This window comes from Hevea brasiliensis, chromosome 14 (genome assembly GCF_030052815.1).
Source record: "Hevea brasiliensis isolate MT/VB/25A 57/8 chromosome 14, ASM3005281v1, whole genome shotgun sequence".
In the NCBI taxonomy this organism is placed as follows: Eukaryota; Viridiplantae; Streptophyta; class Magnoliopsida; order Malpighiales; family Euphorbiaceae; genus Hevea; species Hevea brasiliensis.
The window spans coordinates 16,723,206-16,744,943 of NC_079506.1; the positions used below are offsets into that span (position 1 = coordinate 16,723,206).

The 21,738-nt window shown below is 38.5% G+C and overlaps 2 protein-coding genes across 2 annotated transcripts; both read right to left on the bottom strand.

The window, feature by feature from the left end:
* Positions 1-13,053: 13,053 nt before the first annotated feature.
* LOC110636113 (mitochondrial uncoupling protein 5) lies at positions 13,054-14,334 on the bottom strand. The gene has a single exon (XM_021785670.2). The coding sequence runs from the start codon at positions 14,209-14,211 to the stop codon at positions 13,237-13,239; it is 975 nt and encodes a 324-aa protein (XP_021641362.1). The 5' UTR covers positions 14,212-14,334; the 3' UTR covers positions 13,054-13,236.
* A 1,512-nt stretch (positions 14,335-15,846) lies between these two features.
* Positions 15,847-17,102, bottom strand: LOC110636141 (mitochondrial uncoupling protein 5-like). Its single transcript, XM_021785699.2, has one exon. The coding sequence runs from the start codon at positions 16,990-16,992 to the stop codon at positions 16,015-16,017; it is 978 nt and encodes a 325-aa protein (XP_021641391.2). The 5' UTR covers positions 16,993-17,102; the 3' UTR covers positions 15,847-16,014.
* Between the last annotated feature and the right edge of the window lie 4,636 nt (positions 17,103-21,738).

Below are 21,738 nucleotides of genomic sequence, written 5' to 3' on the forward strand. Positions count from 1 at the left end.
ATTACCAACATTGCCTTTACATTCTATATCTAATTAAGTGCCTTGAAATTGGAATTTTCCTGTCAATTTAGGAAAGTAATCCCATGTTCTTCATCCAAGTCTTCAACTTTGAATTTCTTATCGTTATAGCTAATAATTGTAAACATAACTGCTATAAAATAATATTTTATTTTGCTCATTAAATAAAATAATAATTTATTTTTATATATATAGAAAGTCAAAAGTTAGGTTGTGTATTCCCACTATAAAATTTGAGGGGAAATTTGGGTAAATAAAATAAACTATTTAAATTTATTAATTAATAATGTAAATTAAATTAGGATTAATTAAGTTAGGTAAATAATATATACTATATATTTAAAAAATAATGCTAGTGTATCTCCACTATAGCTGCAATTTTAGTAAATAAAATATACTTTTAAAATTTTTTTAAGATAAAAATAATTTCATTAAGATTTATTAATTAAGAAAAATGGAATAATTTTTTGTTAGTATGATTAAGTACTTTTAATCATAGCTAAACTCCTATATTTCTCATATTCATAATTTTACATTTTTTAATTTAATTTTTTTAATTATGTAAAAAGGTATTTAATTTTCCTTATAAGCTAGTCAAATTATTTATAAGTAAAAAGTTATAAGTAAATTAATATTTATTTTAACTTATAAGTTAAAAAAAACTATATAAAATAAATTATGAGTCATAAGTAAAATACCTCTTACTTTTAACTGAATTATCTTAATAATTTTTAAAAATATCAATATTATAAATAACCATAATACTTGATTTTATATCTTTTTTGTCATTTTAACAAGTTAAGTCATACTTAAGCACTTTAACCAAACACTTAAATTATTTAAAAATTAATTTTAAATAATTTTATTAAATAATTAACTACTAATTTTTAAATTTATTTATAAATTATAAACATATTTTAAGTCAAAAGTTAAAAATAAATAGTCTATCCAAATACCTATTTTGTTTAACTTTCCTTTATCTCTTATTATAGACAAAATTTCTATTAAAATTGCTAAGATTTTGTTAGATATTTTATATTTTAATTAAAAGAAAAAAAATATTGAAGAAGGATTTATTGAAGGACTTAGGCATGTCCAAAAATTACAAAACTTGTTGTAGAGTGTCACGACCCAACCTATGGGCCGGACCGGCACTAGGATCTGGGCCAGCTTAAAGCCTCCGAGGCCCGTAGTAAGCCTAACTATTCATTAACCCAATTCCAAGGCCCATTTGGGCCCAATTTCAAGAAAACAACCGGACAGAGTCCGGCCATAAAGTGGACCTTTCAACGGGGAGTTTTTGACTCACCCGACCTGTAAACAAAATATGTACTCAATTTGGGGAGCTCAGCTCACCCTCCACATACTCATCAGCATGAAAATAAATGGGAGCTCAGCTCCCTCATCCAATCCATCAAACATGCATAGAATATTAACTTTACAGGTCCAAAATAATAATTTAGTTTACAGACCCAAATCAAATAAATATTTCTAACACATGCAGAAATTCTAGAAGTTTATAGAATTACACAAATACTGATAAACGACCTGCGAGGGAGAAAAGCAGGTTAACCTCAAAAATATATCCTCCTGTGGCCTGAAAAATATTGAACAGGAGTGAGCGTTCGACTCAGAGAGTAAAATATCAATTTTAACCATAATCTCTATAACTATCTAAAACTAATGCACCCTGTAGAGTGAAATGCAACATCAGTAATAAATTCACATCATAACATCAAAAAGGTAATTTGGAGCACTCACGCACCCTGTAACATCAATCATAATATATGGGGTGATCCCTATCTGACTCTCTTAAATCCAACACAGTGCCGTGAAGAACTCAGCTCGGACTTCCACTTAATAACCAAATCGGGGTCCTAGCGAAGAACTTAAGCCGTGTCTACCCCGAAGGACCGGGTCCCAGCGAAGATCTCAAGCCGTGTCTACCCGTCCTATCCATAGTCCATACCATATCACACGCACGCCAACGCACGCACACTGCTCCGAATTACCACAACAACATCCATGGCACGCTAACAGTTATGAATGCAACATAAATCGTGCCTAGAGTTTAACTACATAAATATATGCATATAAGTGATGCATGGGCATGCTTGAACATATAATAATATCGAAATTACAATTAAAATTAATATTTTACTCACAGACTTAACAACGGTCACTGTGGCGGCTGGGCGGAAGAAGAAGGCTGTCCCGACTCACTTGACAATTACATTACAATTATTTAATACAAATGACTCCATACAAATCAAGAAAAGACCAAGTACGTCCTAAGTCGTGCCGAAAATCCTGCAGAGTCTCCCCTATACCTAGGACTTACCCAACCTACAAAAGGGCTTAAAACACACTTCTATATTCGCAACTCATATATCCACCATTCAATCACATCACACAGCCCCTCCTGGGCCCATCAAAGTAATCATTCATCACAACATGTAAAATTTCAATTTAGTCCTCATAATTGATCATTTTTGCAAAAACTGCCCAAACAAGCTCTAAAAATTCTAAAACTTTGCCCCGCAGTCCTTAGCAATATTACTAGGCTATTGCAAAAAGAATCATAATTTTCTGAGCTACCACGAATATTTTATGGATTTTTAATCCTATTTAAGCACTAGAAAATTACGAAAAAGCAAGGTTCGGGTTTACCTTTGCCGATTCCGACTTGAGGACGCTCGGGCGTCGATAATGGGGTAGCCAAAACCTCGATCCAATTCGGAGACTTTTCCTAGCAGTGCATGCGGCGGAAATTCACAGACCTAGACAACTGTCGAATTTCCGTGAATTGAGGATACTTACACGAAGCCCACAACACGGGGGTTAGTACATAAATTTTTTAGAATTTTTTAAGCTTATTAAATGCTCGGAAAAATACTGTGAAGTTCTGTGGGACCCATCGAAAAACGGTATCGGAAAAATTTGAAATTTATGTCGCCGCGAAACTCTCGACGAGTGGAGTGCTCTGGTACTCTCGGTTTTCTCGTAGGGTTCACGGTTTGTGAGAAATCTAGCCCAAAAGTCAAAATGGGCTAAAAACTTCCCGGGCAAAAATCGGACAAACCGCTCGATGGATTTCGGTGTTCTTAGTGTCTATGGAAAGCTCTCGTCAAGTAGATGAGTTTAGATACAAGACCCGGTCCGATTGGTGGCCGGATTGGCCGGATTTCGGCCGGGAAGACTAACGATTCTTGCGCTGTCGCTAACTTCGGCGCCGTTTTCATGCGTTCAGCGTGGCGGCCGTGGGGGAGGGCTGAGGTGAGGCGCCGGCGAGGTGGGGAGGCAGGGGAGGTGGCGGCGCGGCAAGGGGAGGAGGGAGGAGAGAGAAAAGAGAGAGAGAAGGGGAGCAGGTCGGGACGCGCGGAAGAAAAGAGAAGAAGAAAAAGGAGCCGGTCCGATTCGACCGGTCTGATCCGGTCCGGTTCGATTCGAAATACAAAATTTTGAATTTTTACTCTGTCTCGGGACCGAAAACGAGGTCCAAAAATTCCGAAAAAATTTCAAAAAACTCAGAAAAATTTTTAGATTCTAAATATATTTTTAGTTTTACCACGTGGTCTTTAAATTAATTTTTAAAAATCATCAAAGTTTATATTTTAGGAAAATCGAACCCGATTTTTAAAATCCGAAAAAATCTCAAAAAAATTTCCAAAAATTTAAATAAAATTAAAATACTAAAAATGCTCATAAAATAATAAAATTTAAAATTTTGGGGTGTTACATTCTTCCCCCCTTACAGAAAATTCGTCCTCGAATTTTTACACAAGGCAGAATAAAGCACATGTTTATACATTGAACAAATAAGGGTACTTGCTACGCATGTCCCGTTCTGACTCCCAGGTGCACTCTTCTACTGACTGACTCCTCCACAAAACCTTAACCATAAGGATCTGTTTGGATCTTAGCTGTCTCACTTGATAGTCCACTATGGCTACAGGTTGCTCCTCAAATGTCAAATTCTCTTTTAGCTCTATTACATCTGGCTGTAGTACATGAGAAGGATCTGGAATGTATTTCCTGAGCATGGAGATGTGAAATACGGGATGAACGTGAGAAAGGTTGGGTGGTAGTTCCAACCGGTAGGCAACTGCTCCAACTCTGTCAGTAACCTCAAAAGGTCCAATATACCGAGGTGCTAACTTGCCCTTCTTTCCAAATCTCATGACTCCCTTCATTGGAGAAACCTTCAGGAATACATAGTCGCCCACTGCAAACTCCACATCCCTCCGTCAAAGTGCAGTATAACTCTTACGCCTCGAAAAAGTTTTGATCGTTCCTGATTAAAGGAACTACCTCTGAAGTGTACTGCACTAGGTCTACATCATGCACCTTCACTTCCCCCATTTCTGTCCAACACAGAGGAGACCTACACTTTCTTCCATATAATGCCTCATAGGGTGCCATCCCTATCTTTGGAGTGATAAGCTGTTGTAGGCAAACTCCACCAAAGCTAGGCTCATCCCATTGACCTCCAAAATCCAAAACACTCATGCAAGTATGTCTTCCGTTGTTTGGATTGTCCTTCAATTTGTCTGCATGCGAGGGTGGAAAGCCGTACTGAAGTTCAATTCTGTGCTAAGTGCCTCCTGTAACTTTCTCCAAAATCAAGAAGTGAACTGGGGCCTTCTGTCATATATTATGGAAGCCGGAACTCCATGCAATCTGACTATTTCTCGAATGTAGAGCCGGGCATACTGTGCCACAGAGTATGTAGTCTTTACAGGCAAGAAGTGAGCTGATTTGGTTAGACGGTCTACAATTACCCATATCGAGTCATATCCTCGCGTGGTACGAGGCAACCCAGTCACAAAATCCATAGTGATCATTTCCCACTTCCATTCTGGGATAGGGAGCTCTTGCAGCTTCCCTGATGGTCTCTGGTGTTCAAACTTCACCTTCTGACAAGTCAAGCACTTGGACACAAAGTCTGCTATGTCTCTCTTCATACCATTCCACCAGTAGCTATCTTTCACATCATGGTACATCTTGGTGGAACTTGGGTGGACACTGTACAGTGTGTAGTTTGCCTCTCGCATGATTTCATTCCTGAGGTTGTCCACATCGGGCACACATATCCTAGAACCCTGCACTAGGGCGCCATCATTGGCAAATCCAAACTCACCACCTTCACCTTGCTGTACTCTTTCTATGATCTTCATCAATTGTTGGTCTCTGTGCTGGGAAACTCTAACTCTGTCTCGCAAGTCTGGCCTCACTGAAAAATGAGCCAACAATACCCCCTCATCTGAAAGATCTAGGATTAAACCTTGATCCTTCAACTCATGTACCTCCTGAATCAACGGTCGCTTCTCCGCTGAAATGTGCGGCAAACTGCCAGAAGATTTTCTGCTCAAAGCATCTGCTACTACATTGACCTTCCCAGGGTGGTACTGGATGGTGCAGTCATAGTCCTTTAGAAGCTCCATCCATCTCCTCTATCTCAAGTTTAAATCCCTCTGTTGGAAGATGTACTTCAAACTCTTATGATCGGTGTATATCTCGCACACTTCACCATACAGGTAGTGTCTCCAGATTTTTAGTGCAAAGATTACAGCCGCCATTTCCAAGTCATGGGTGGGGTAGTTCTGCTTATGCCTCTTCAACTGCCTTGAAGCATAAGCCACTACTTTTCCATTCTGCATCAAAACACACCCTAGGCCAACTCTGGAGGCGTCACAATACACGGTGTATCCTTCACCACTCATAGGTAGTGTCAACACAGGGGCGGTGGTTAGACACTCCTTAAGCTTCTGGAAGCTCTTCTCACAGTCATCTGTCCAAATTAATGGAACATTCTTCCGAGTTAACTTAGTTAAGGGAGCCGCTATCCTGGAAAAATCTTGCACAAAACGCCTATAGTAGCCAGCTAAACCCAGAAAACTTCGCACCTCAGTGACTGTTGTAGGCCTAAGCCAATCGATTCTGACTTCAATTTTCTTGGGATCCACTTGAATACCTTCACTAGAAACCACGTGTCCCAAGAATGAGATGCTTTCTAGCCAAAATTCACATTTTGAAAATTTGACATATAACTGGTGCTTCCTCAAAGTCTGCAACACCATCCTCAAGTGCCACACGTGTTCTTCCTCGGTCTGAGAGTATACCAAAATGTCATCTATAAATACGATGACAAAACGGTCCAAAAATGGCTTGAACATCCGGTTCATCAAATCCATAAAGGCTGCTGGTGCATTAGTGAGTCCAAAAGACATCATCAAGAACTCATAATGACCATATCTTGTCCTGAATGCCGTTTTGGACACGTCCTCATTCCTGATTCTCAACTGATGGTAGCCTGATTGCAGGTCTATCTTGGAAAAGAATCTAGCTCCTTGGAGCTGATCAAATAGATCATCGATCCGAGGAAGTGGATACTTGTTCTTCACAGTCACCTTGTTCAGCTGCCTGTAGTCAATACACAACCTCAATGACCCATCTTTCTTTCTTACAAATAGCACAGGAGCGCCCCAAGGTGAAGTGCTCGGACGTATGAAACCCTTGTCCAAAAGCTCATGTAGTTGCTCCTTTAAATCTTTCAATTCTGCTGGTGCCATCCTATAAGGCGGCATTGATATGGGGTTTGTACCCGGCACAACATCAATGCAAAACTCTATTTCCCTTCCTGGTGGCAACCCTGAAAGCTCCTCTGGGAAGACATCCATAAATTCTCTGACAACAGGAACATTTTCCATGCTGACACCTTCTACGGATGTATCTCTCACCAATGCCAAATACCCTTGGCATCCACGCCTCAACATTTTTCTAGCACTAATTGCTGACATCAAGTTATATGGAGCCACGCTCCTGTCACCATCAAAGCTAAACTCTTCCACACCAGGTATGTGGAAATGCACCTTTTTGTTCTTGCAGTCTAAAGTGGCATAATGAGTTGCCAACCAATCCATCCCCAAAATTACATCACAATCCATTACTGGTAGAGAAACCAAGCCTGCTGGGAGGATTTTTCCATCCACTACCACTGGACTACCCAGAAAAATCATATCTACCTCTATGTTGTCGCTAAGTGGGGTAGCTACCGACAAAGGGCACTCTAAAGTTGTAGGGTTTCTACCCAACCTCATGGCAAACACAGGGGAGACAAATGAGTGCGTAGCACCCGGATCTATTAAAACACGAGCCTCATAGGAATGTACTGAAGAATACCGCCACAATCGCATTTGAAGCTCGAGCATCCTGGTGGGTCGTGGTGAAAACCCGAGCTTGACCCCTACCCCGAGTGGCGTAACCTCGACATCGACTTCTACCTCTGACCGCCTCCAAATCCACGCCCCTTGTCCTCGGCCCTGTTGGCCATCGAATCGATCGCCATCTTTGCCGAAGCACCGGATACAACTGCCGAGGAACATTTGCAATGTAACTCGTGACCCCATCCGTGGCTCATCGAACACGAGGCATTCCTAGCAAAGTGACCTAGTTGGCCACACCAAGCATACTCTGAACCCATCATACAAGGTCCAGAATGTCCTCTTCCACACCGTGCACAAGGTGCCAAGGAGGATCTGAACTGCACCAATTGCTGTACTTCGAATCGCTACCACCGCTGGATCCGCACTCGTCCGAATCTCGGGATTTGTGTCTAAAACCACTTCTCTTATTCCTGCTTCTTCCTCTGTAATTAGTTTGGCCACCACTGTCTGTAGTAGCCATGTGGGGAACACCTGAAGAACCCTCTGCTCTGTTTTTCTTTGCCCTTTCGCTGTCATCCACAGCATAGCTAATCTTTATCTGTCTGGCTCGATCAACTACCACGTCAAAAGACTGATCAGACATCATGGCCAGGTTTGAATACCTCCTGTCAAGCCCCTTTAGGAATCTCTTTACCTTCATAGTTTCTGTAGCCACTGCTGTAGGGGCATATCTGCTCAATTCTAGAAATTCTGTAGCATATTCATCTACAGACCTGCCATTCTGTCTTAAGGCCTCAAAGGCCCACTGTTTCTGATCTCTGAAGCTTTCTGGCACAAACCGATTGATAAACAGTTCCACAAACTGAGCCCACGACAAACCCTCCATCCGAGGTAACACGTAGTCATTCATTCATTGTCTAGGCATAGGCCCCATGACATGCTGTATACACTCTATTAGTCTTCTATCACCAATCGCACTCGTTTCCTCGCCTGTCTCAGAGGAATCCAAAAACCGATATGCATCATCTGACCCATCATAAATACCAGGCACCAACTTCTTGAAATTTATGATCTGTTTGTAAGGTTCTCCTCTTGGTGCGGTGGACTGCTGCTGCTGTGGAGGGTGGACCATATACTGCGCCATCATATCGATGGTCTTCTGTAACCCAGCTAGAGTAGCTGCCATGGGGTCCATGGGACCCTGTGCTATGAAAGACTGATCCTATACTAGTGGCAGCTGCTCTTCTACTTGAACAGCTCTAGGCCTCCTACCTCGCCTCCTCGGGGCAGGCGCCTCATCTTGTGCTGACACCTCGTCAGGCACATTTGGTTCTGTTGCAGTGGCAGCTCTCCTGCTTCTACGCATTTTCCTGAAATTCAGCAGCATTAGCCCATAAAATTCAAAATTACTCATTACACAGCTCTATTGACTCATATTTATACATAATTATATGAAGCAGAAACTAGAAGCAAAGATAACAATGCAAGACGAATGTGGACCCTATTTTCCCTCATGTGACTCCTAGTAGACTCTTCCCAACACTTTAGACAAACATTCCCTAATAATCTGGAGCCTAAGCTCTGATACCACATTTGTCACGACCCAACCTATGGGCCGGACCGGCACTAGGACCTGGGCCAGCCTAAAGCCCCCGAGGCCCGTAGTAAGCCTAACTATTCATTAACCCAATTCCAAGGCCCATTTGGGCCCAATTTCAAGAAAACAACCGGACAGAGTCCGGCCATAAAGTGGACCTTTCAACGGGGAGTTTTTGACTCACCCGACCTGTAAACAAAATATGTACTCAATTTGGGGAGCTCAGCTCGCCCTCCACATACTCATCAGCATGAAAATAAATGGGAGCTCAGCTCCCTCATCCAATCCATCAAACATGCATATAATATTATCTTTACAGGTCCAAAATAATAATTTAGTTTACAGACCCAAATCAAATAAATATTTCTAATACATGCAGAAATTCTAGAAGTTTATAGAATTACACAAATACTGATAAACGACCTGCGAGGGAGAAAAGCAGGTTAACCTCAAAAATATATCCTCCTGTGGCCTGAAAAATATTGAACAGGAGTGAGCGTTCGACTCAGAGAGTAAAATATCAATTTTAACCATAATCTCTATAACTATCTAAAACTAATGTACCCTGTAGAGTGAAATGCAACATCAGCAATAAATTCACATCATAACATCAAAAAGGTAATTTGGAGCACTCACGCACCCTGTAACATCAATCATAATATATAGGAGCTGATCCCCTATACAGCTCTCTTAAATCCAACCTGGTGCCAGCGAAGAACTCAGCTCGGACTTCCACTTAATAACCAAATCGGGGTCCTAGCGAAGAACTCAAGCTGTGTCTACCCCGAAGGACCGGGTCCCAGCGAATATCTCAAGCCGTGTCTACCCGTTCTATCCATAGTCCACACCACATCACACGCACGCCAACGCACGCACACTGCTCCAAATTACCACAACAACATCCATGGCACGCTAACAGTTATGAATGCAACATAAATCGTGCCTAGAGTTTAACTACATAAATATATGCATATAAGTGATGCATGGGCATGCTTGAACATATAATAATATCGAAATTACAATTAAAATTAATATTTTACTCACAGACTTAACAACGGTCACTGTGGCGGCTGGGTGGAGGAAGAAGGCTGTCCCGGCTCACCTGACAATTACATTACAATTATTTAATATAAATGACTCCATACAAATCAAGAAAAGACCAAGTACGTCCTAAGTCGTGCTGAAAATCCGGCAGAGTCTCCCCTATACCTAGGACCTACCCAACCTGCAAAAGGGCTTAAAACACACTTCTATATTCGCAACTCATATATCCACCATTCAATCACATCACACAGCCCCTCCTGGGCCCATCAAAGCAATCATTCATCACAATATGTAAAATTTCAATTTAGTCCTCATAATTGATCATTTTTGCAAAAACTGCCCAAACAAGCTCTAAAAATTATAAAACTTTGCCCATGGTCCTTAGCAATATTACTAGGCTATTGCAAAAAGAATCATAATTTTCTGAGCTACCACGAATATTTTATGGATTTTTAATCCTATTTAAGCACTAGAAAATTACGAAAAAGCAAGGTTCGGGTTTACCTTTGCCGATTCCGACTTCGGGGACGCGCTCGGGACGTCTGACAATGGGGGGGTAGCCAAAACCTCGATCCAATTCGGAGACTTTTTGATAGCAGTGCATGCGTAGGAAATTCACAGACCCGGACAACTGTAGAATTTCCACGAATTGAGGATACCTACACGAAGCCCACAACACGGGGGTTAGTACATAAATTTTTCAGAATTTTCTAAGCTCATTAAATGCTCAGAAAAATACTGCGAAGTTCCGTGGGACCCACCGAAAAACGGTGTCGGAAAAATTTGAAATTTATGTCGCCGCGAAACTCTCGACGAGTGGAGCGCTCTGGTACTCTCGGTTTTCTCGTGGGGTTCACGGTTTGTGAGAAATCTAGCCTAAAAGTCAAAATGGGCTAAAAACTTCCCTGGCAAAAATCGGACAAACCGCTCGATGGATTTCGGTGTTCTTGGTGTCTAGGGAAAGCTCTCGTCGAGTAGATGAGTTTAGACACAAGACCCGGTCCGATTGGTGGCCGGATTGGCCGGATTTCGGCCGGGAAGACCAACAGTCGCGCGCGCGCGTCGCCCAACTTCGGGCGCCGTTTTCCGGCGTTCCAGGCGGCGGCCGGCCGTGGGGGAGGGCTGAGGTGAGGCGCCGGCGAGGTGTGGAGGCAGGGGAGGTGGCGGCGCGGCAAGGGGAGGAGGGAGGAGAGAGAAAAGAGAGAGAAGGGGAGGAGGTCGGGACGGGCAGAAGAAAAGAGAAGAAGAAAAAGGAGCCGGTCCGATTCGACCGGTCCGATCCGGTCCGGTTCGTTCGGCCGGTTCGATTCGGAATACAAAATTTTGAATTTTTATTCTGCCTCGGGACCGAAAACGAGGTCCAAAAATTTCGAAAAATTTCCAGAAAACTCAGAAAAATTTTTAGATTTCAAATATATTTTTAGTTTTGCCACGTGGTTTTTAAATTAATTTTTAAAAATCATCAAAGTTTATATTTTCGGAAAATCGAACCCGATTTTTAAAATCCGAAAAAATCTCAAAAAAATTTCCAAAAATTTAAATAAAATTAAAATACTAAAAATGCTCATAAAATAATAAAATTTAAAATTTTGGGGTGTTACATAGAGGAACTTAATATGTATAAAAAAATGTTGGAAATTTATTGAGGGACCTTTACATGTCCATAAATTACATAAACAATGAAAGACCAACAAGTTTGGAAATTGCAAAAAACCTCGAAGAAACCAGGATGTCTCAAAATTGCAACATAAACAAAGAGATCGACATGTCTCAAAATTACAAAAGGAAAGTGCAACAAATGTTGAAGACGGCATTGCTAAGTCCTCCACCCTGCTGGAAGTGAAACGATGCCGTTGTGATAGCTAGAGGCACTGTTAGAATTTTGTGTTTTTCTCTCCATCTCCGGTTTCTCTTTTATCGTGTGAAGCTTATGCTGCATCATTGAAAAACCCTAAACCAGTTTATATAACGGTATACATTAGCAATAAGCTACACGTATTGTTAGAAAATTATCTCTAGCTTCTAATGTACCGTTAAGTTTTGTAAAGGTACATTAGCAATGGCGCCTTTGTTAAGTAGAAATTGCTTAATTTTAATTTGAAGATAATAACAACAACCATAATTATGGAAGAGAAGGGATTGTGAAGACAGAATGATGAAGATAACAAGAAAATGGCTCATCAAAATTGTTGACAAGATGAAACTCTAATAAACACACATAGCATAACATATGAAATTGAGAAAAATCTCTTTTGATCAATATAATCATTACCATAATTCATGATTGGAGTAAGAGGAAATTTTTGAACTTTCTGCAGAGAAAATATGTCATATCTAACTTTACTTCAAAAAATAGATCGATAGAAGGAGGTTTGACCAAATTTTATATTTAGCATAAATAGACAATATACATCATTATAGTCCAACATAAACATTTTGAATATAAAGTTTGCAAGTAAACACATTTGCAAATGATTCAAAAGTAAAATAAGTAAACTCTGATATTATGTAGAGAAAATAAATCGAATCTAACTTCACCTTAAAAGCTATCATTCTCTTAGCTAGGGAGCTTTATTTGCCGACTAAAATGCATCGCTATTTCGTCCACACAGAGAAATTATGAAAAAAAGAAGTGGTAATTTGCATACTATTAGTTAACGCGAAGTCTTATGACCCAAACAATAACCCACCCGACCCGTTTCACTTGTATGCACAATATCTATGTTCTTTCTACATTTGTCATATGCACCATCGATAGAAAATTTTTGCCACAAACATTTAAAAAAATTTAGAATAATTTCTTAGATATTAATATTAATCAAGAATTTCAAAACCAAATATTAATCAAGAATTTAGTTGGACAAGGACTATATGACGTACAAAGATGATTTTTATTTTTTAATTTCTCATAAAAATCAGAGGCTGGCATGACAAAGAAGTAATTTTAATCGTCAACATCTTTTTAAATTAAAAGGTGTTTGCTCTGTACAAGTTCTTGATTAACATCGATCTTCTACAAATTTCAGAGCAAAATGTAAATCATTCTTGGCTAAAAGAATTGAATTGAATTTGCTTCAATCTGCGTATTGAAACCATTGTTAACTATAATCCTATCTGTTTGTTCAAAAGAAAAATTGACAAGAAAAAACTTACATATATTTAGATTTCACATATTTAATATTGAAATCTCACCATATAAATTAATAATGAATAGGATATAAATAAAAATTTCCCCAACATCTTGTATATTCATTAATTTCTATTACTCAAAATACAAAGAAAATGATTGTGAATGAAAGCAAACAAATTGGAATTGTAGAAAAAGGTCATTGCTACGATTTTCTAGCAGTCCAATGTGGATCAATTGCTATAGCTTTCTCGTCTTCTATTTCTTGCCATCGCTATAAAGAATCAGAGATCCTTAAGAAGCTTTCTGACCTGCTCTAGAGTGACAAAGAGCACCACCGTGAAAGGTCCTTGCCTTGAGATTGTAGGGATAAATCCCTTGTACAATGCCATAGCTCCTTCCGCCCTCACAGTCTTCATTGCACAATCTAGTGCACCCTTGTATGGTGGCTCGGCCCCTGTTTCCACCTTCATGTTCATAACCCTAGTCTTTATCACATCTATAGGGTTTGAAGCCACAGCAGCCACAAACCCAGCGGCAAAGCTCGCCGTCACATGGGTCCCTATTCCATCGCTCATCACACCCTTTTCTAAGATCATCTCCTTTATCTGATCATAGGATGCGAGCTGCGATGCGGTGACAATCATTGCACGGTTCACCGTGAGACCTGAGCCACACCACAGGCTACCGATGCCTTCTTGCTTCGACATTTGAGTAAGAGCATCCACCACACTCTTGTAGTTGCGACGTTGTTCAATTGGAAGACGTCCATCTGCCTGCATTCGGACCATAGCCACGTCAGCTGGGTTCCCGACTGCAGCTCCGACACCGCCGGCGACTAGGCCAGCCACTATCTTGCGTAAAAGAGGCAGATTTCCTGTGTCAGGTTCAGCCCACTTTTGTTTAAGGACTTGATAAAGTCCCATACGGGTGGTGGAGTATAGAGTTTGACGGAGGATAGTGGCGGAAACGCCGGAGAAAAGGGCGGCCACGCCTTCAGAATGGATGATACGGATGCCAAGGGAAATAGGTCCTACACGAGGTGGAGGAGGGACTTCTAAGGTTTTTGGTAGTGAAATGTTAGCAGCAGAGGCAGAGCTTAATGCAAAAGCAGGACGAAAGGCTTGCAAAGTGGATGGATTTGGAAGGTGGGATTCACCGTGGAGTTGCATGCGAACCTTGATTAGATCTAGAGGGTGGGTGGAGGCACCGGCGACTATGGAGGCAATGCCACCTTCAACAAAGCCTTTCAAACCCATCTTTTTTTGCAGTATATGCTGTGTGATCGATCTAGAGAAGAGTTCAGGAAGCACGAAAACCTTTAGAAGGCCAATTTCTCAAAACGTACTTAAAAAAATGGAAACGTGTTGAAGTAATTTGGAGGTTTGAAAGACAAGAAGAGTTATATATATTTATATATATGGAGAAAATTTGAAGAAAATTCTTCTTCTTTGGCTTGATCAATTTTACACGGTATCATATTTGACTCTATCTAGGTGCTGTTTTCTGTGACCATTCTTGGCCTTCTGTGTTTGACTATGTATTGTTGGAGCAATGAATGATTTAGTTGGGTCTGTAGGACTATGCAGTTATAGTATGGCTCAGTCACATGTTCATGGGTTCCACTGATAAGACTGTGTCTGTAGGACAAGAACTCAATTTCGTTGGATAATTGACTCGTTCATTCCTGTTTTTAATTAATTTGTTTGACCTCAATGATTCTAATCAATGCATGACATATAGTTGAGTTTGTCAGACAAAATTAGGATCAAAATGAATAAGAATGGTATTAAACAATGAAAGTATTAATCTATATATTATAGTTGATTTTTTTTATTAATTATACAAATATCTTCAATGTCAGAATTAATATTAATTATTATAACTTCTAATTCATTTGGGATATATTTCTTCATAAAATTAAATTTTATAAAGTAAGTATTTATCATGCTGGAAGGTTGATTTCACTTGAAACTCAATCTCTTTCTATTGTTGTTTATCAGAAATTTTTTAAAATCAAATTAAGTAATTAAGATTTATACATCTTATTTCAAAAAAAAATAATAATAAATATCTAACCTCATATATTATATTATGGGGGTAAGCATCAAAGTTATTACTTAATTCATTGCCTTGGTGTAACAAACTTTGAAATAAACAACTTATGGGAAATTATTATATGCTTTCAGTGTATGTAAATTATCACTCACATTCACATTGATGTGACTTTTAAGCACATCGGTGCATCTTAAAATTTACTAAAACTCTAAACATCTTCTCCATGATTTTGGAGTTGGAACAATGATCCAGTAATTTTTCTTCTATTTCATTAATTATTGAATTATAATTATACCATAAGAGTAATCCTTCTCTTTTGAATTCTCACAAACCCTTACAAAGAGTGATTCTTAGTAGAAATACAATAAGGTTATATGAGAAGGATGAAATGAAATTACATAAATAAATAGTCCCGTTTGAAACAAGAGAAGACAGACATTGACACATTGTAGATGGAGCAATATAGGACATTTAAGTAAATTTTGTGAAAGCTTTCATTTTGCAATACATTATGTCAGGATATTTAAATCTTGATAGCTCTTATCTCCTAAAAATTTTCAAGTGACAAATTGGAAGAGAGTCACAACTCCTGCAACATTCCTAGCTAGTCCTAGTATTGATATGAGTTTGTATCTTGATGGGTTTAGTAAATGAACAAAGATTGCAATATTTTTACATGCTGGGTTAGTCTGGTAGGCATGTCTGTATACCTCTCAACTTGGGTGATGTCTTGATCAATTCTGTATATATGGAGCAAGTCCAACACATTAATTAAGAGAATTGATTTACATTTCCAGTGAATTCTGCAATCATATACCAAGATGGACAAAAAGAAATGGGATAAAAGACGAATTAATTTATATCAAAAATCAACTTTCTTTAATACAATAAATTATAGTAGCGGCCATGCCTACAAAAAGAATAAAGAATAAGTCTCCCAATAATGAAGCTGCAATTCACAGCTAGCTAGCTATATATAGTGTTTTCCTTCATCATCTCATGAATTAGAAATCTTTGAGTAGCTTCCTGACCTGCTCTAGCGTGACAAAGAGCACCACTGTGAAAGGTCCTTGCCTTGAGATTGTAGGTATAAATCCCTTATACAAAGCCATAGGACCCTCAGCCTTCACTGTCTTCATTGCACAATCTAATGCACCCTTGTACGGCGGCTCTGCTCCTGTCTCCACCTTCATGTTCATAACCCTAGTCTTTATCACATCTATAGGGTTTGAAGCCACCGATGCCACAAACCCAGCAGCGAAGCTCGCCGTCACATGGGTCCCTATTCCATCGCTCATCACACCCTTTTCCAATATCATCTCCTTGATCTGATCATAGGTTGCGAGCTGTGATGCAGTGACAATCATTGCACGGTTCACTGTTAGACCTGAGCCACGCCAGAGGCTAGCAATTCCTTCTTGCTTTGACATTTGAGTTAAAGCATCGAACACACTCTTGTAGTTGCGACGTTGGTCAATTGGGAGACGTCCATCAGCCTGCATGCGGACCATAGCCACGTCAGCTGGGTTCCCGACGGCAGCTCCGACACCGCCGGAGATAAGGCCAGCAAGAATCTTCCGTGGAAGTGGCATACTTCCGGTATCTTGGTCTGTCCACTTGTGTTTGAGAATATCATAAAGGCCCATACGGGTGGTGGAGTACAAGGTCTGGCGGAGAATAGTGGCGGATACACCAGAGAAAAGGGCGGCCACGCCTTCAGATTGGATGATACGGACACCGATAGAAAAGGGTCCAACACGAGCCGGCGGCGGAGGAACTTCTACAGGTAGGGAAATGTTTCCAGCACCTGCAGCAACCGTGTTGAAGGCGACTGCAGGGCGGAAGGCTTGAAGGGAAGCTGGATTAGGGAGGTGGGATTCACCTTGAAGTTGCATGCGGACCTTGATGAGGTCAAGAGGGTGGGTGGAGGAGCCGGCGACGATGGAGGCAATACCACCTTCAACAAAACCCTTCAACCCCATGATTAATTACGGATTTAAAATTGAAGAATCGAAAGAGATCAACGAGAGAGAAGACGATCGAGTGAAGCGAAGATGTAGAGTATAGAGATGGCGATGAAGAGTGAAGTGGCGATTAGGTGTTTATATAGAGAGAGAATGTTGAATGGTCTACGGCACGCGGTTACCATAATCTGCTTTGTTTGACTTCATCCCACACGTAGTCTCGGTTTGACATTGAAGCTTAATTCAACATTTTATTATTTTTATTATTATATGATTTATTTGCCACCCGTAGTCTCCTATTGCACCATTTGTCCACTTGTAAGAAAATCATGATTGGAGTCCATTTAATAATATCAAAATAAAAATATACTTAAATGATAATATAAGAATCAAATATAAATAAAAATAAAAAGTTGCGTCATGTTGCCTGTCTCGAGTCCATGGTGATTCATAATTCATTTAACGAGAGATGAGTGGCTTTCCACAACACTAAGCTTCAGAGTTCACAGCATGCTCATTACAACTTAGAAGAAGAAAAAATTTGAAATCTAAGCTAAGCTTTTGCTAATAAATTATCATATTTATGATCTCATCACAATGCGGAGAGAAGAAATAAATAAGAATATAAGTACTGAGTTTATTTAGATTATTTCAAATGGTATTCTAGAGGGTTGCCATCTACTACTAGGAGTGAGCATTCAGTTAAAACTGAATCAAATCATCAAAATCGGATTGATCGAAATTTTTAATTTTATAAACCAAACCGAATCAAACTATTAAAACAATTAAATTGAATTGAACCGTACTAATTCTACTAAAGGAATCAAATTGAACTGAACCGTACTAATTCTACTAAAGGAATCAAATTGAACTGAACCGCACAAATTTGATTCAGCTCAATTTGATTTAATGTAAACCGAATTTGTCAAAATACAACCTCAAAATTGAATCCAATGTCCCAAAATTCTCATCCAACACCCAAAAATTCAAGCATGCATGAGACACAAAAAGAAAATCCATTAGAGATGCAAAAAAATTTCAACTAATTACATCAATACAGAACACACCCAAAACAAGCTACAAGTCCAAATTCCGTTCAAAGCCTCACAAATAGCAATTACAAGCAATTTAACAAATAAATAATTCAAGAACAAAACCCATTCAAGAACTACCCAAAAGCCATAATATAACATACAAACAAAATGAGAATGGGAAGACCTAGAGGCTAGCGGCGAGGGAAGGCAAGGCTTCAGTGACGAGGGAATGCAAGAAATCCTCTAGCAAACGATCGACAGCGGCTGGAAGACATGGAGAATAGTTGGCTTTAACATAGACAAACGCTTCAACGGCGGTCAATTAGAGGGATTGTCTTCATTGACAGGAAAACATGCAAGAAATCCTTTAGAAAACAACTAACGTGATGATTGCAGATGGAGAAGAGACGCAAGATGAAGAAGGAGAGATGAGTAAAAAGGAATAAAGGAGCTAGGGATTTTGGTTTGAGGCGATGTTTTCGTAGACTGTACAAAGAAGAAGTGAGCAGAAACGATAAAAGAAGGAGGTTAGGTAGCAGACAAAGAAAAGGAGACTTACATATCAACCCTAATAACTAAAATGACTGTGTTTCAATATGATTTTGATTTGGTTCGGTTCAATTGAATTTTTTCTCCCTAAAACCATATAAAACCTAGATAACCGAAAAATCTAAAAACTAAAACCAAACCAAAATACATAAAAAACCGAACTGAATTATTAAATCAGGGCGGTTCGATTCAGTTCAAACCAAATAATGCTCATCCCTTACTATTACTAGGAAGTCACTCCACATTGAGGACCTCAATCTCAAAAGCGAGGACTGAGTTTGGTTGTGTCCCCCCTGCTGGGAATCCATTGGCTCCATAAGCACAATCCGGAGAGCGCTGAAAATTCATTAAAGAATATCATCAACCAATTGCAGATAGAATGAGCAAATGGCATTTAAAAACCACTTTGAGTGTGAGAAAATTCAAAACATGAATCCATGAGGAACTGACAGCATTTTCAACTACAGCGCATCTATTTGTCAAAGCAGCCAAAAATAAAATTTGCAGAATGTTGGAACTATTCAGCAATTTGACAAATTCATAATATCAGAATTGACGAAAGAAAATCTCATGTAAGGTGTAGATGGCTACTATCAGCAAAACACAGAGTACAACATTTTAATAATATTATCATAATGAAAGATTTGCATAAATTATGCTCCACATCTTCACCAAAAACATTTCAATTGGAATCATGACATATGCAATTATTATTTTACCCCAAGCATTATATAATAGAATTTCATTAGAATGGTAATAGTAGCACAAAAAACAATTAAGAGGATTGAGTAGCACCCCAAGACGAGCAACTTCTCCAATTTGCATTCCTAATACACCTTCATCCCATCATAAAATTGATAGAGCAGGATAAATAAGTTTTTGAAATAGAATTAGAGCACACCCTATCAAGTCTTCAGTCATCCAAATACACAGAGAGAGAGAGGGCAAAAATTCTCTCAGAAAAATAAAATAGGTGCTTCTTGCATTTTAAATTCTGTAAAAAATTATATTTATTTCTTACAAAGTGCAGAAGTGGATTCTTATTTTATTAGGCAATAGGAAACTAAAAGGCTACAGAAGCTGAAGCAGATTACTAGAGGTAATGTTGGAAAACAAGCATAACATCAACCAACAATTAGATTTTGAATATTTTCTTCCAGCTCATAACCAAATAGATTTACATTCACAATCCCACTAAATGAACAGCAGACAGAATCAGTAGCAAGGACTTCTGGTTAGGGAAGCTTTTATACAAGGGGCACCATAATCATCTATGTGAAAAGTGAAAACTATTGCTTTCTTTCATCAACTTTAATACATTATTATGGCCTCCATTGCTATAACATGGCTAAAACCAAAAATATAAAAAGAGGATAACCATTGAAAAAAAAATAAAAATAAAGAACTTGCAGTAGGCTTTCCTTTTATAGCATTTCCCTGGCCAATTTTGAATGTGAAAGGCTTCTGCCCAGGATCCTTTGTGCTTGAATAAAACAAAAAAGAACATATTAAATATCAAATTAAGGGATAAGATATATTAAAATAAAGACACCCATTTGAAGAACAGAAGTAAAGCTGCCAAAAAAAAAAAAGGAACAGAAAAACTAAAACAAAAATGGCAAAATCCTCGCCTCCAAATCTTCTGAGAGAGATCACCATTCTTCCCTGCAGAAAAGAAGAACATTAATATGCAGCTTTCGGCAAAAGTCCAACTATTCTGCATCATAGAGTACTCTAAAATAGTAATTTCTCTGTGATCCTATTTGATTATAGTTCTTTTGCTTCCAAGCAGGGGAGATTTAAAATGGATATTACTATAGGAAAGGCACCCAATTCTAGGAAAAATACGTCTTATCCTCAAATTAATTGGGCATGAAATAGTTTCTTGTTTAATTTTGCTTCAATAGCACAATAATCTCGATTCACAAAAGACCGAAAATTTCCACTCTTATGTTCACACATGGCAACTCAAACCCTAATTTAGAACATCTGAACTAATCATTCGACCAATTTCCCGCAATAATCCCATCCCATAAGCATGTTTCCCAAATGAGAGAGAGAAACAGAGGGCAAGCTGTAATCGTTTAGAATGTTAGAAAAAATACCATCAAATGCAATATAATAATCTCAATTTCTCTCGTTTCTAAGTATCAAATGTAAATCACTTGAAATTTAGCGTATAACAGAAAAGAAGAATGGCTAACCATAACCGGTGCAGTGAACGGTGACACTTTGACCGGCTGCAAGCTTGGTAACGGTGCCTGGCCTGATAAGTTGCTTCTCCACTCTCATCCTCTGGTCTGTCAAAATCTCGGTGGTTTTCTTGACGGTTCTAGATTCGCCGCTTCACCATCACTCGGTCATCCTCCGCCATGCTTTCTCAGTCCGGTTTCTTCAACCCGTGCAACGCACGTGATATGATATCATTATTATCACGTAAACTATAATTTAGGCCTTGACGTTAATAAAAACCAACAATCTAATCCTTATATTTTCAAAAATAAATAATTTAATCCTATATCTTTGATAAAATTTATAATTTAATACAATCGTTAGAATTTTATTAATTTATTTTTTATTTTAATAAAAATATTAAAATGTCATTATTTTTATTTTTATTTATAAGTAATTTAATTCATAAAATTTTATCTTCTTAATAATTTAGTCTCTAAAATTTTATTTTATTGATAATTTAGTTCATATATTTTTAAAATCTAAGTCCCATTAATTTTAAAAATTTTAAATTTAAATTATTAAGGTATAAATTAATTTGATTAATTACAAAATCATCTACATATTTTAGAGATTAATCCTTAAGTATTATAACTATTTATAAATAAGCTCTTATAATATTTTCATATGTTATATTATATTGTTATATATCAAAAAAGAAAAATAAATAAATATGGGTGCAAATTATTATTAAAATAAAACTTTAAGGATTAAATTATTTTTGGAATGAAAATAAAGTTAAACACATTTTGGTATTTTTATTAAATTTAATAGAAAATTAATCATAGTTCTAGTGGTGGAAACTAATGTAACACCCCGTTTGCATAGCCTGGTAGATTTCACTGTTCCGGTGATCGGTGTCGGTCCGGACAATTAAGGGGATTAGAACCACACTTAAGACAACTAGATAAACCATAAACACAAATAATTAGTAATATTCAAGTAGTTA

What these genes read in the sequence shown, in the direction of transcription:
- LOC110636113 (XM_021785670.2), bottom strand. Translation starts at nt 14,211, where the DNA reads ATGGGTTTGAAAGGCTTTGTTGAAGGTGGCATTGCCTCCATAGTCGCC.
- LOC110636141 (XM_021785699.2), bottom strand. Translation starts at nt 16,992, where the DNA reads ATGGGGTTGAAGGGTTTTGTTGAAGGTGGTATTGCCTCCATCGTCGCC.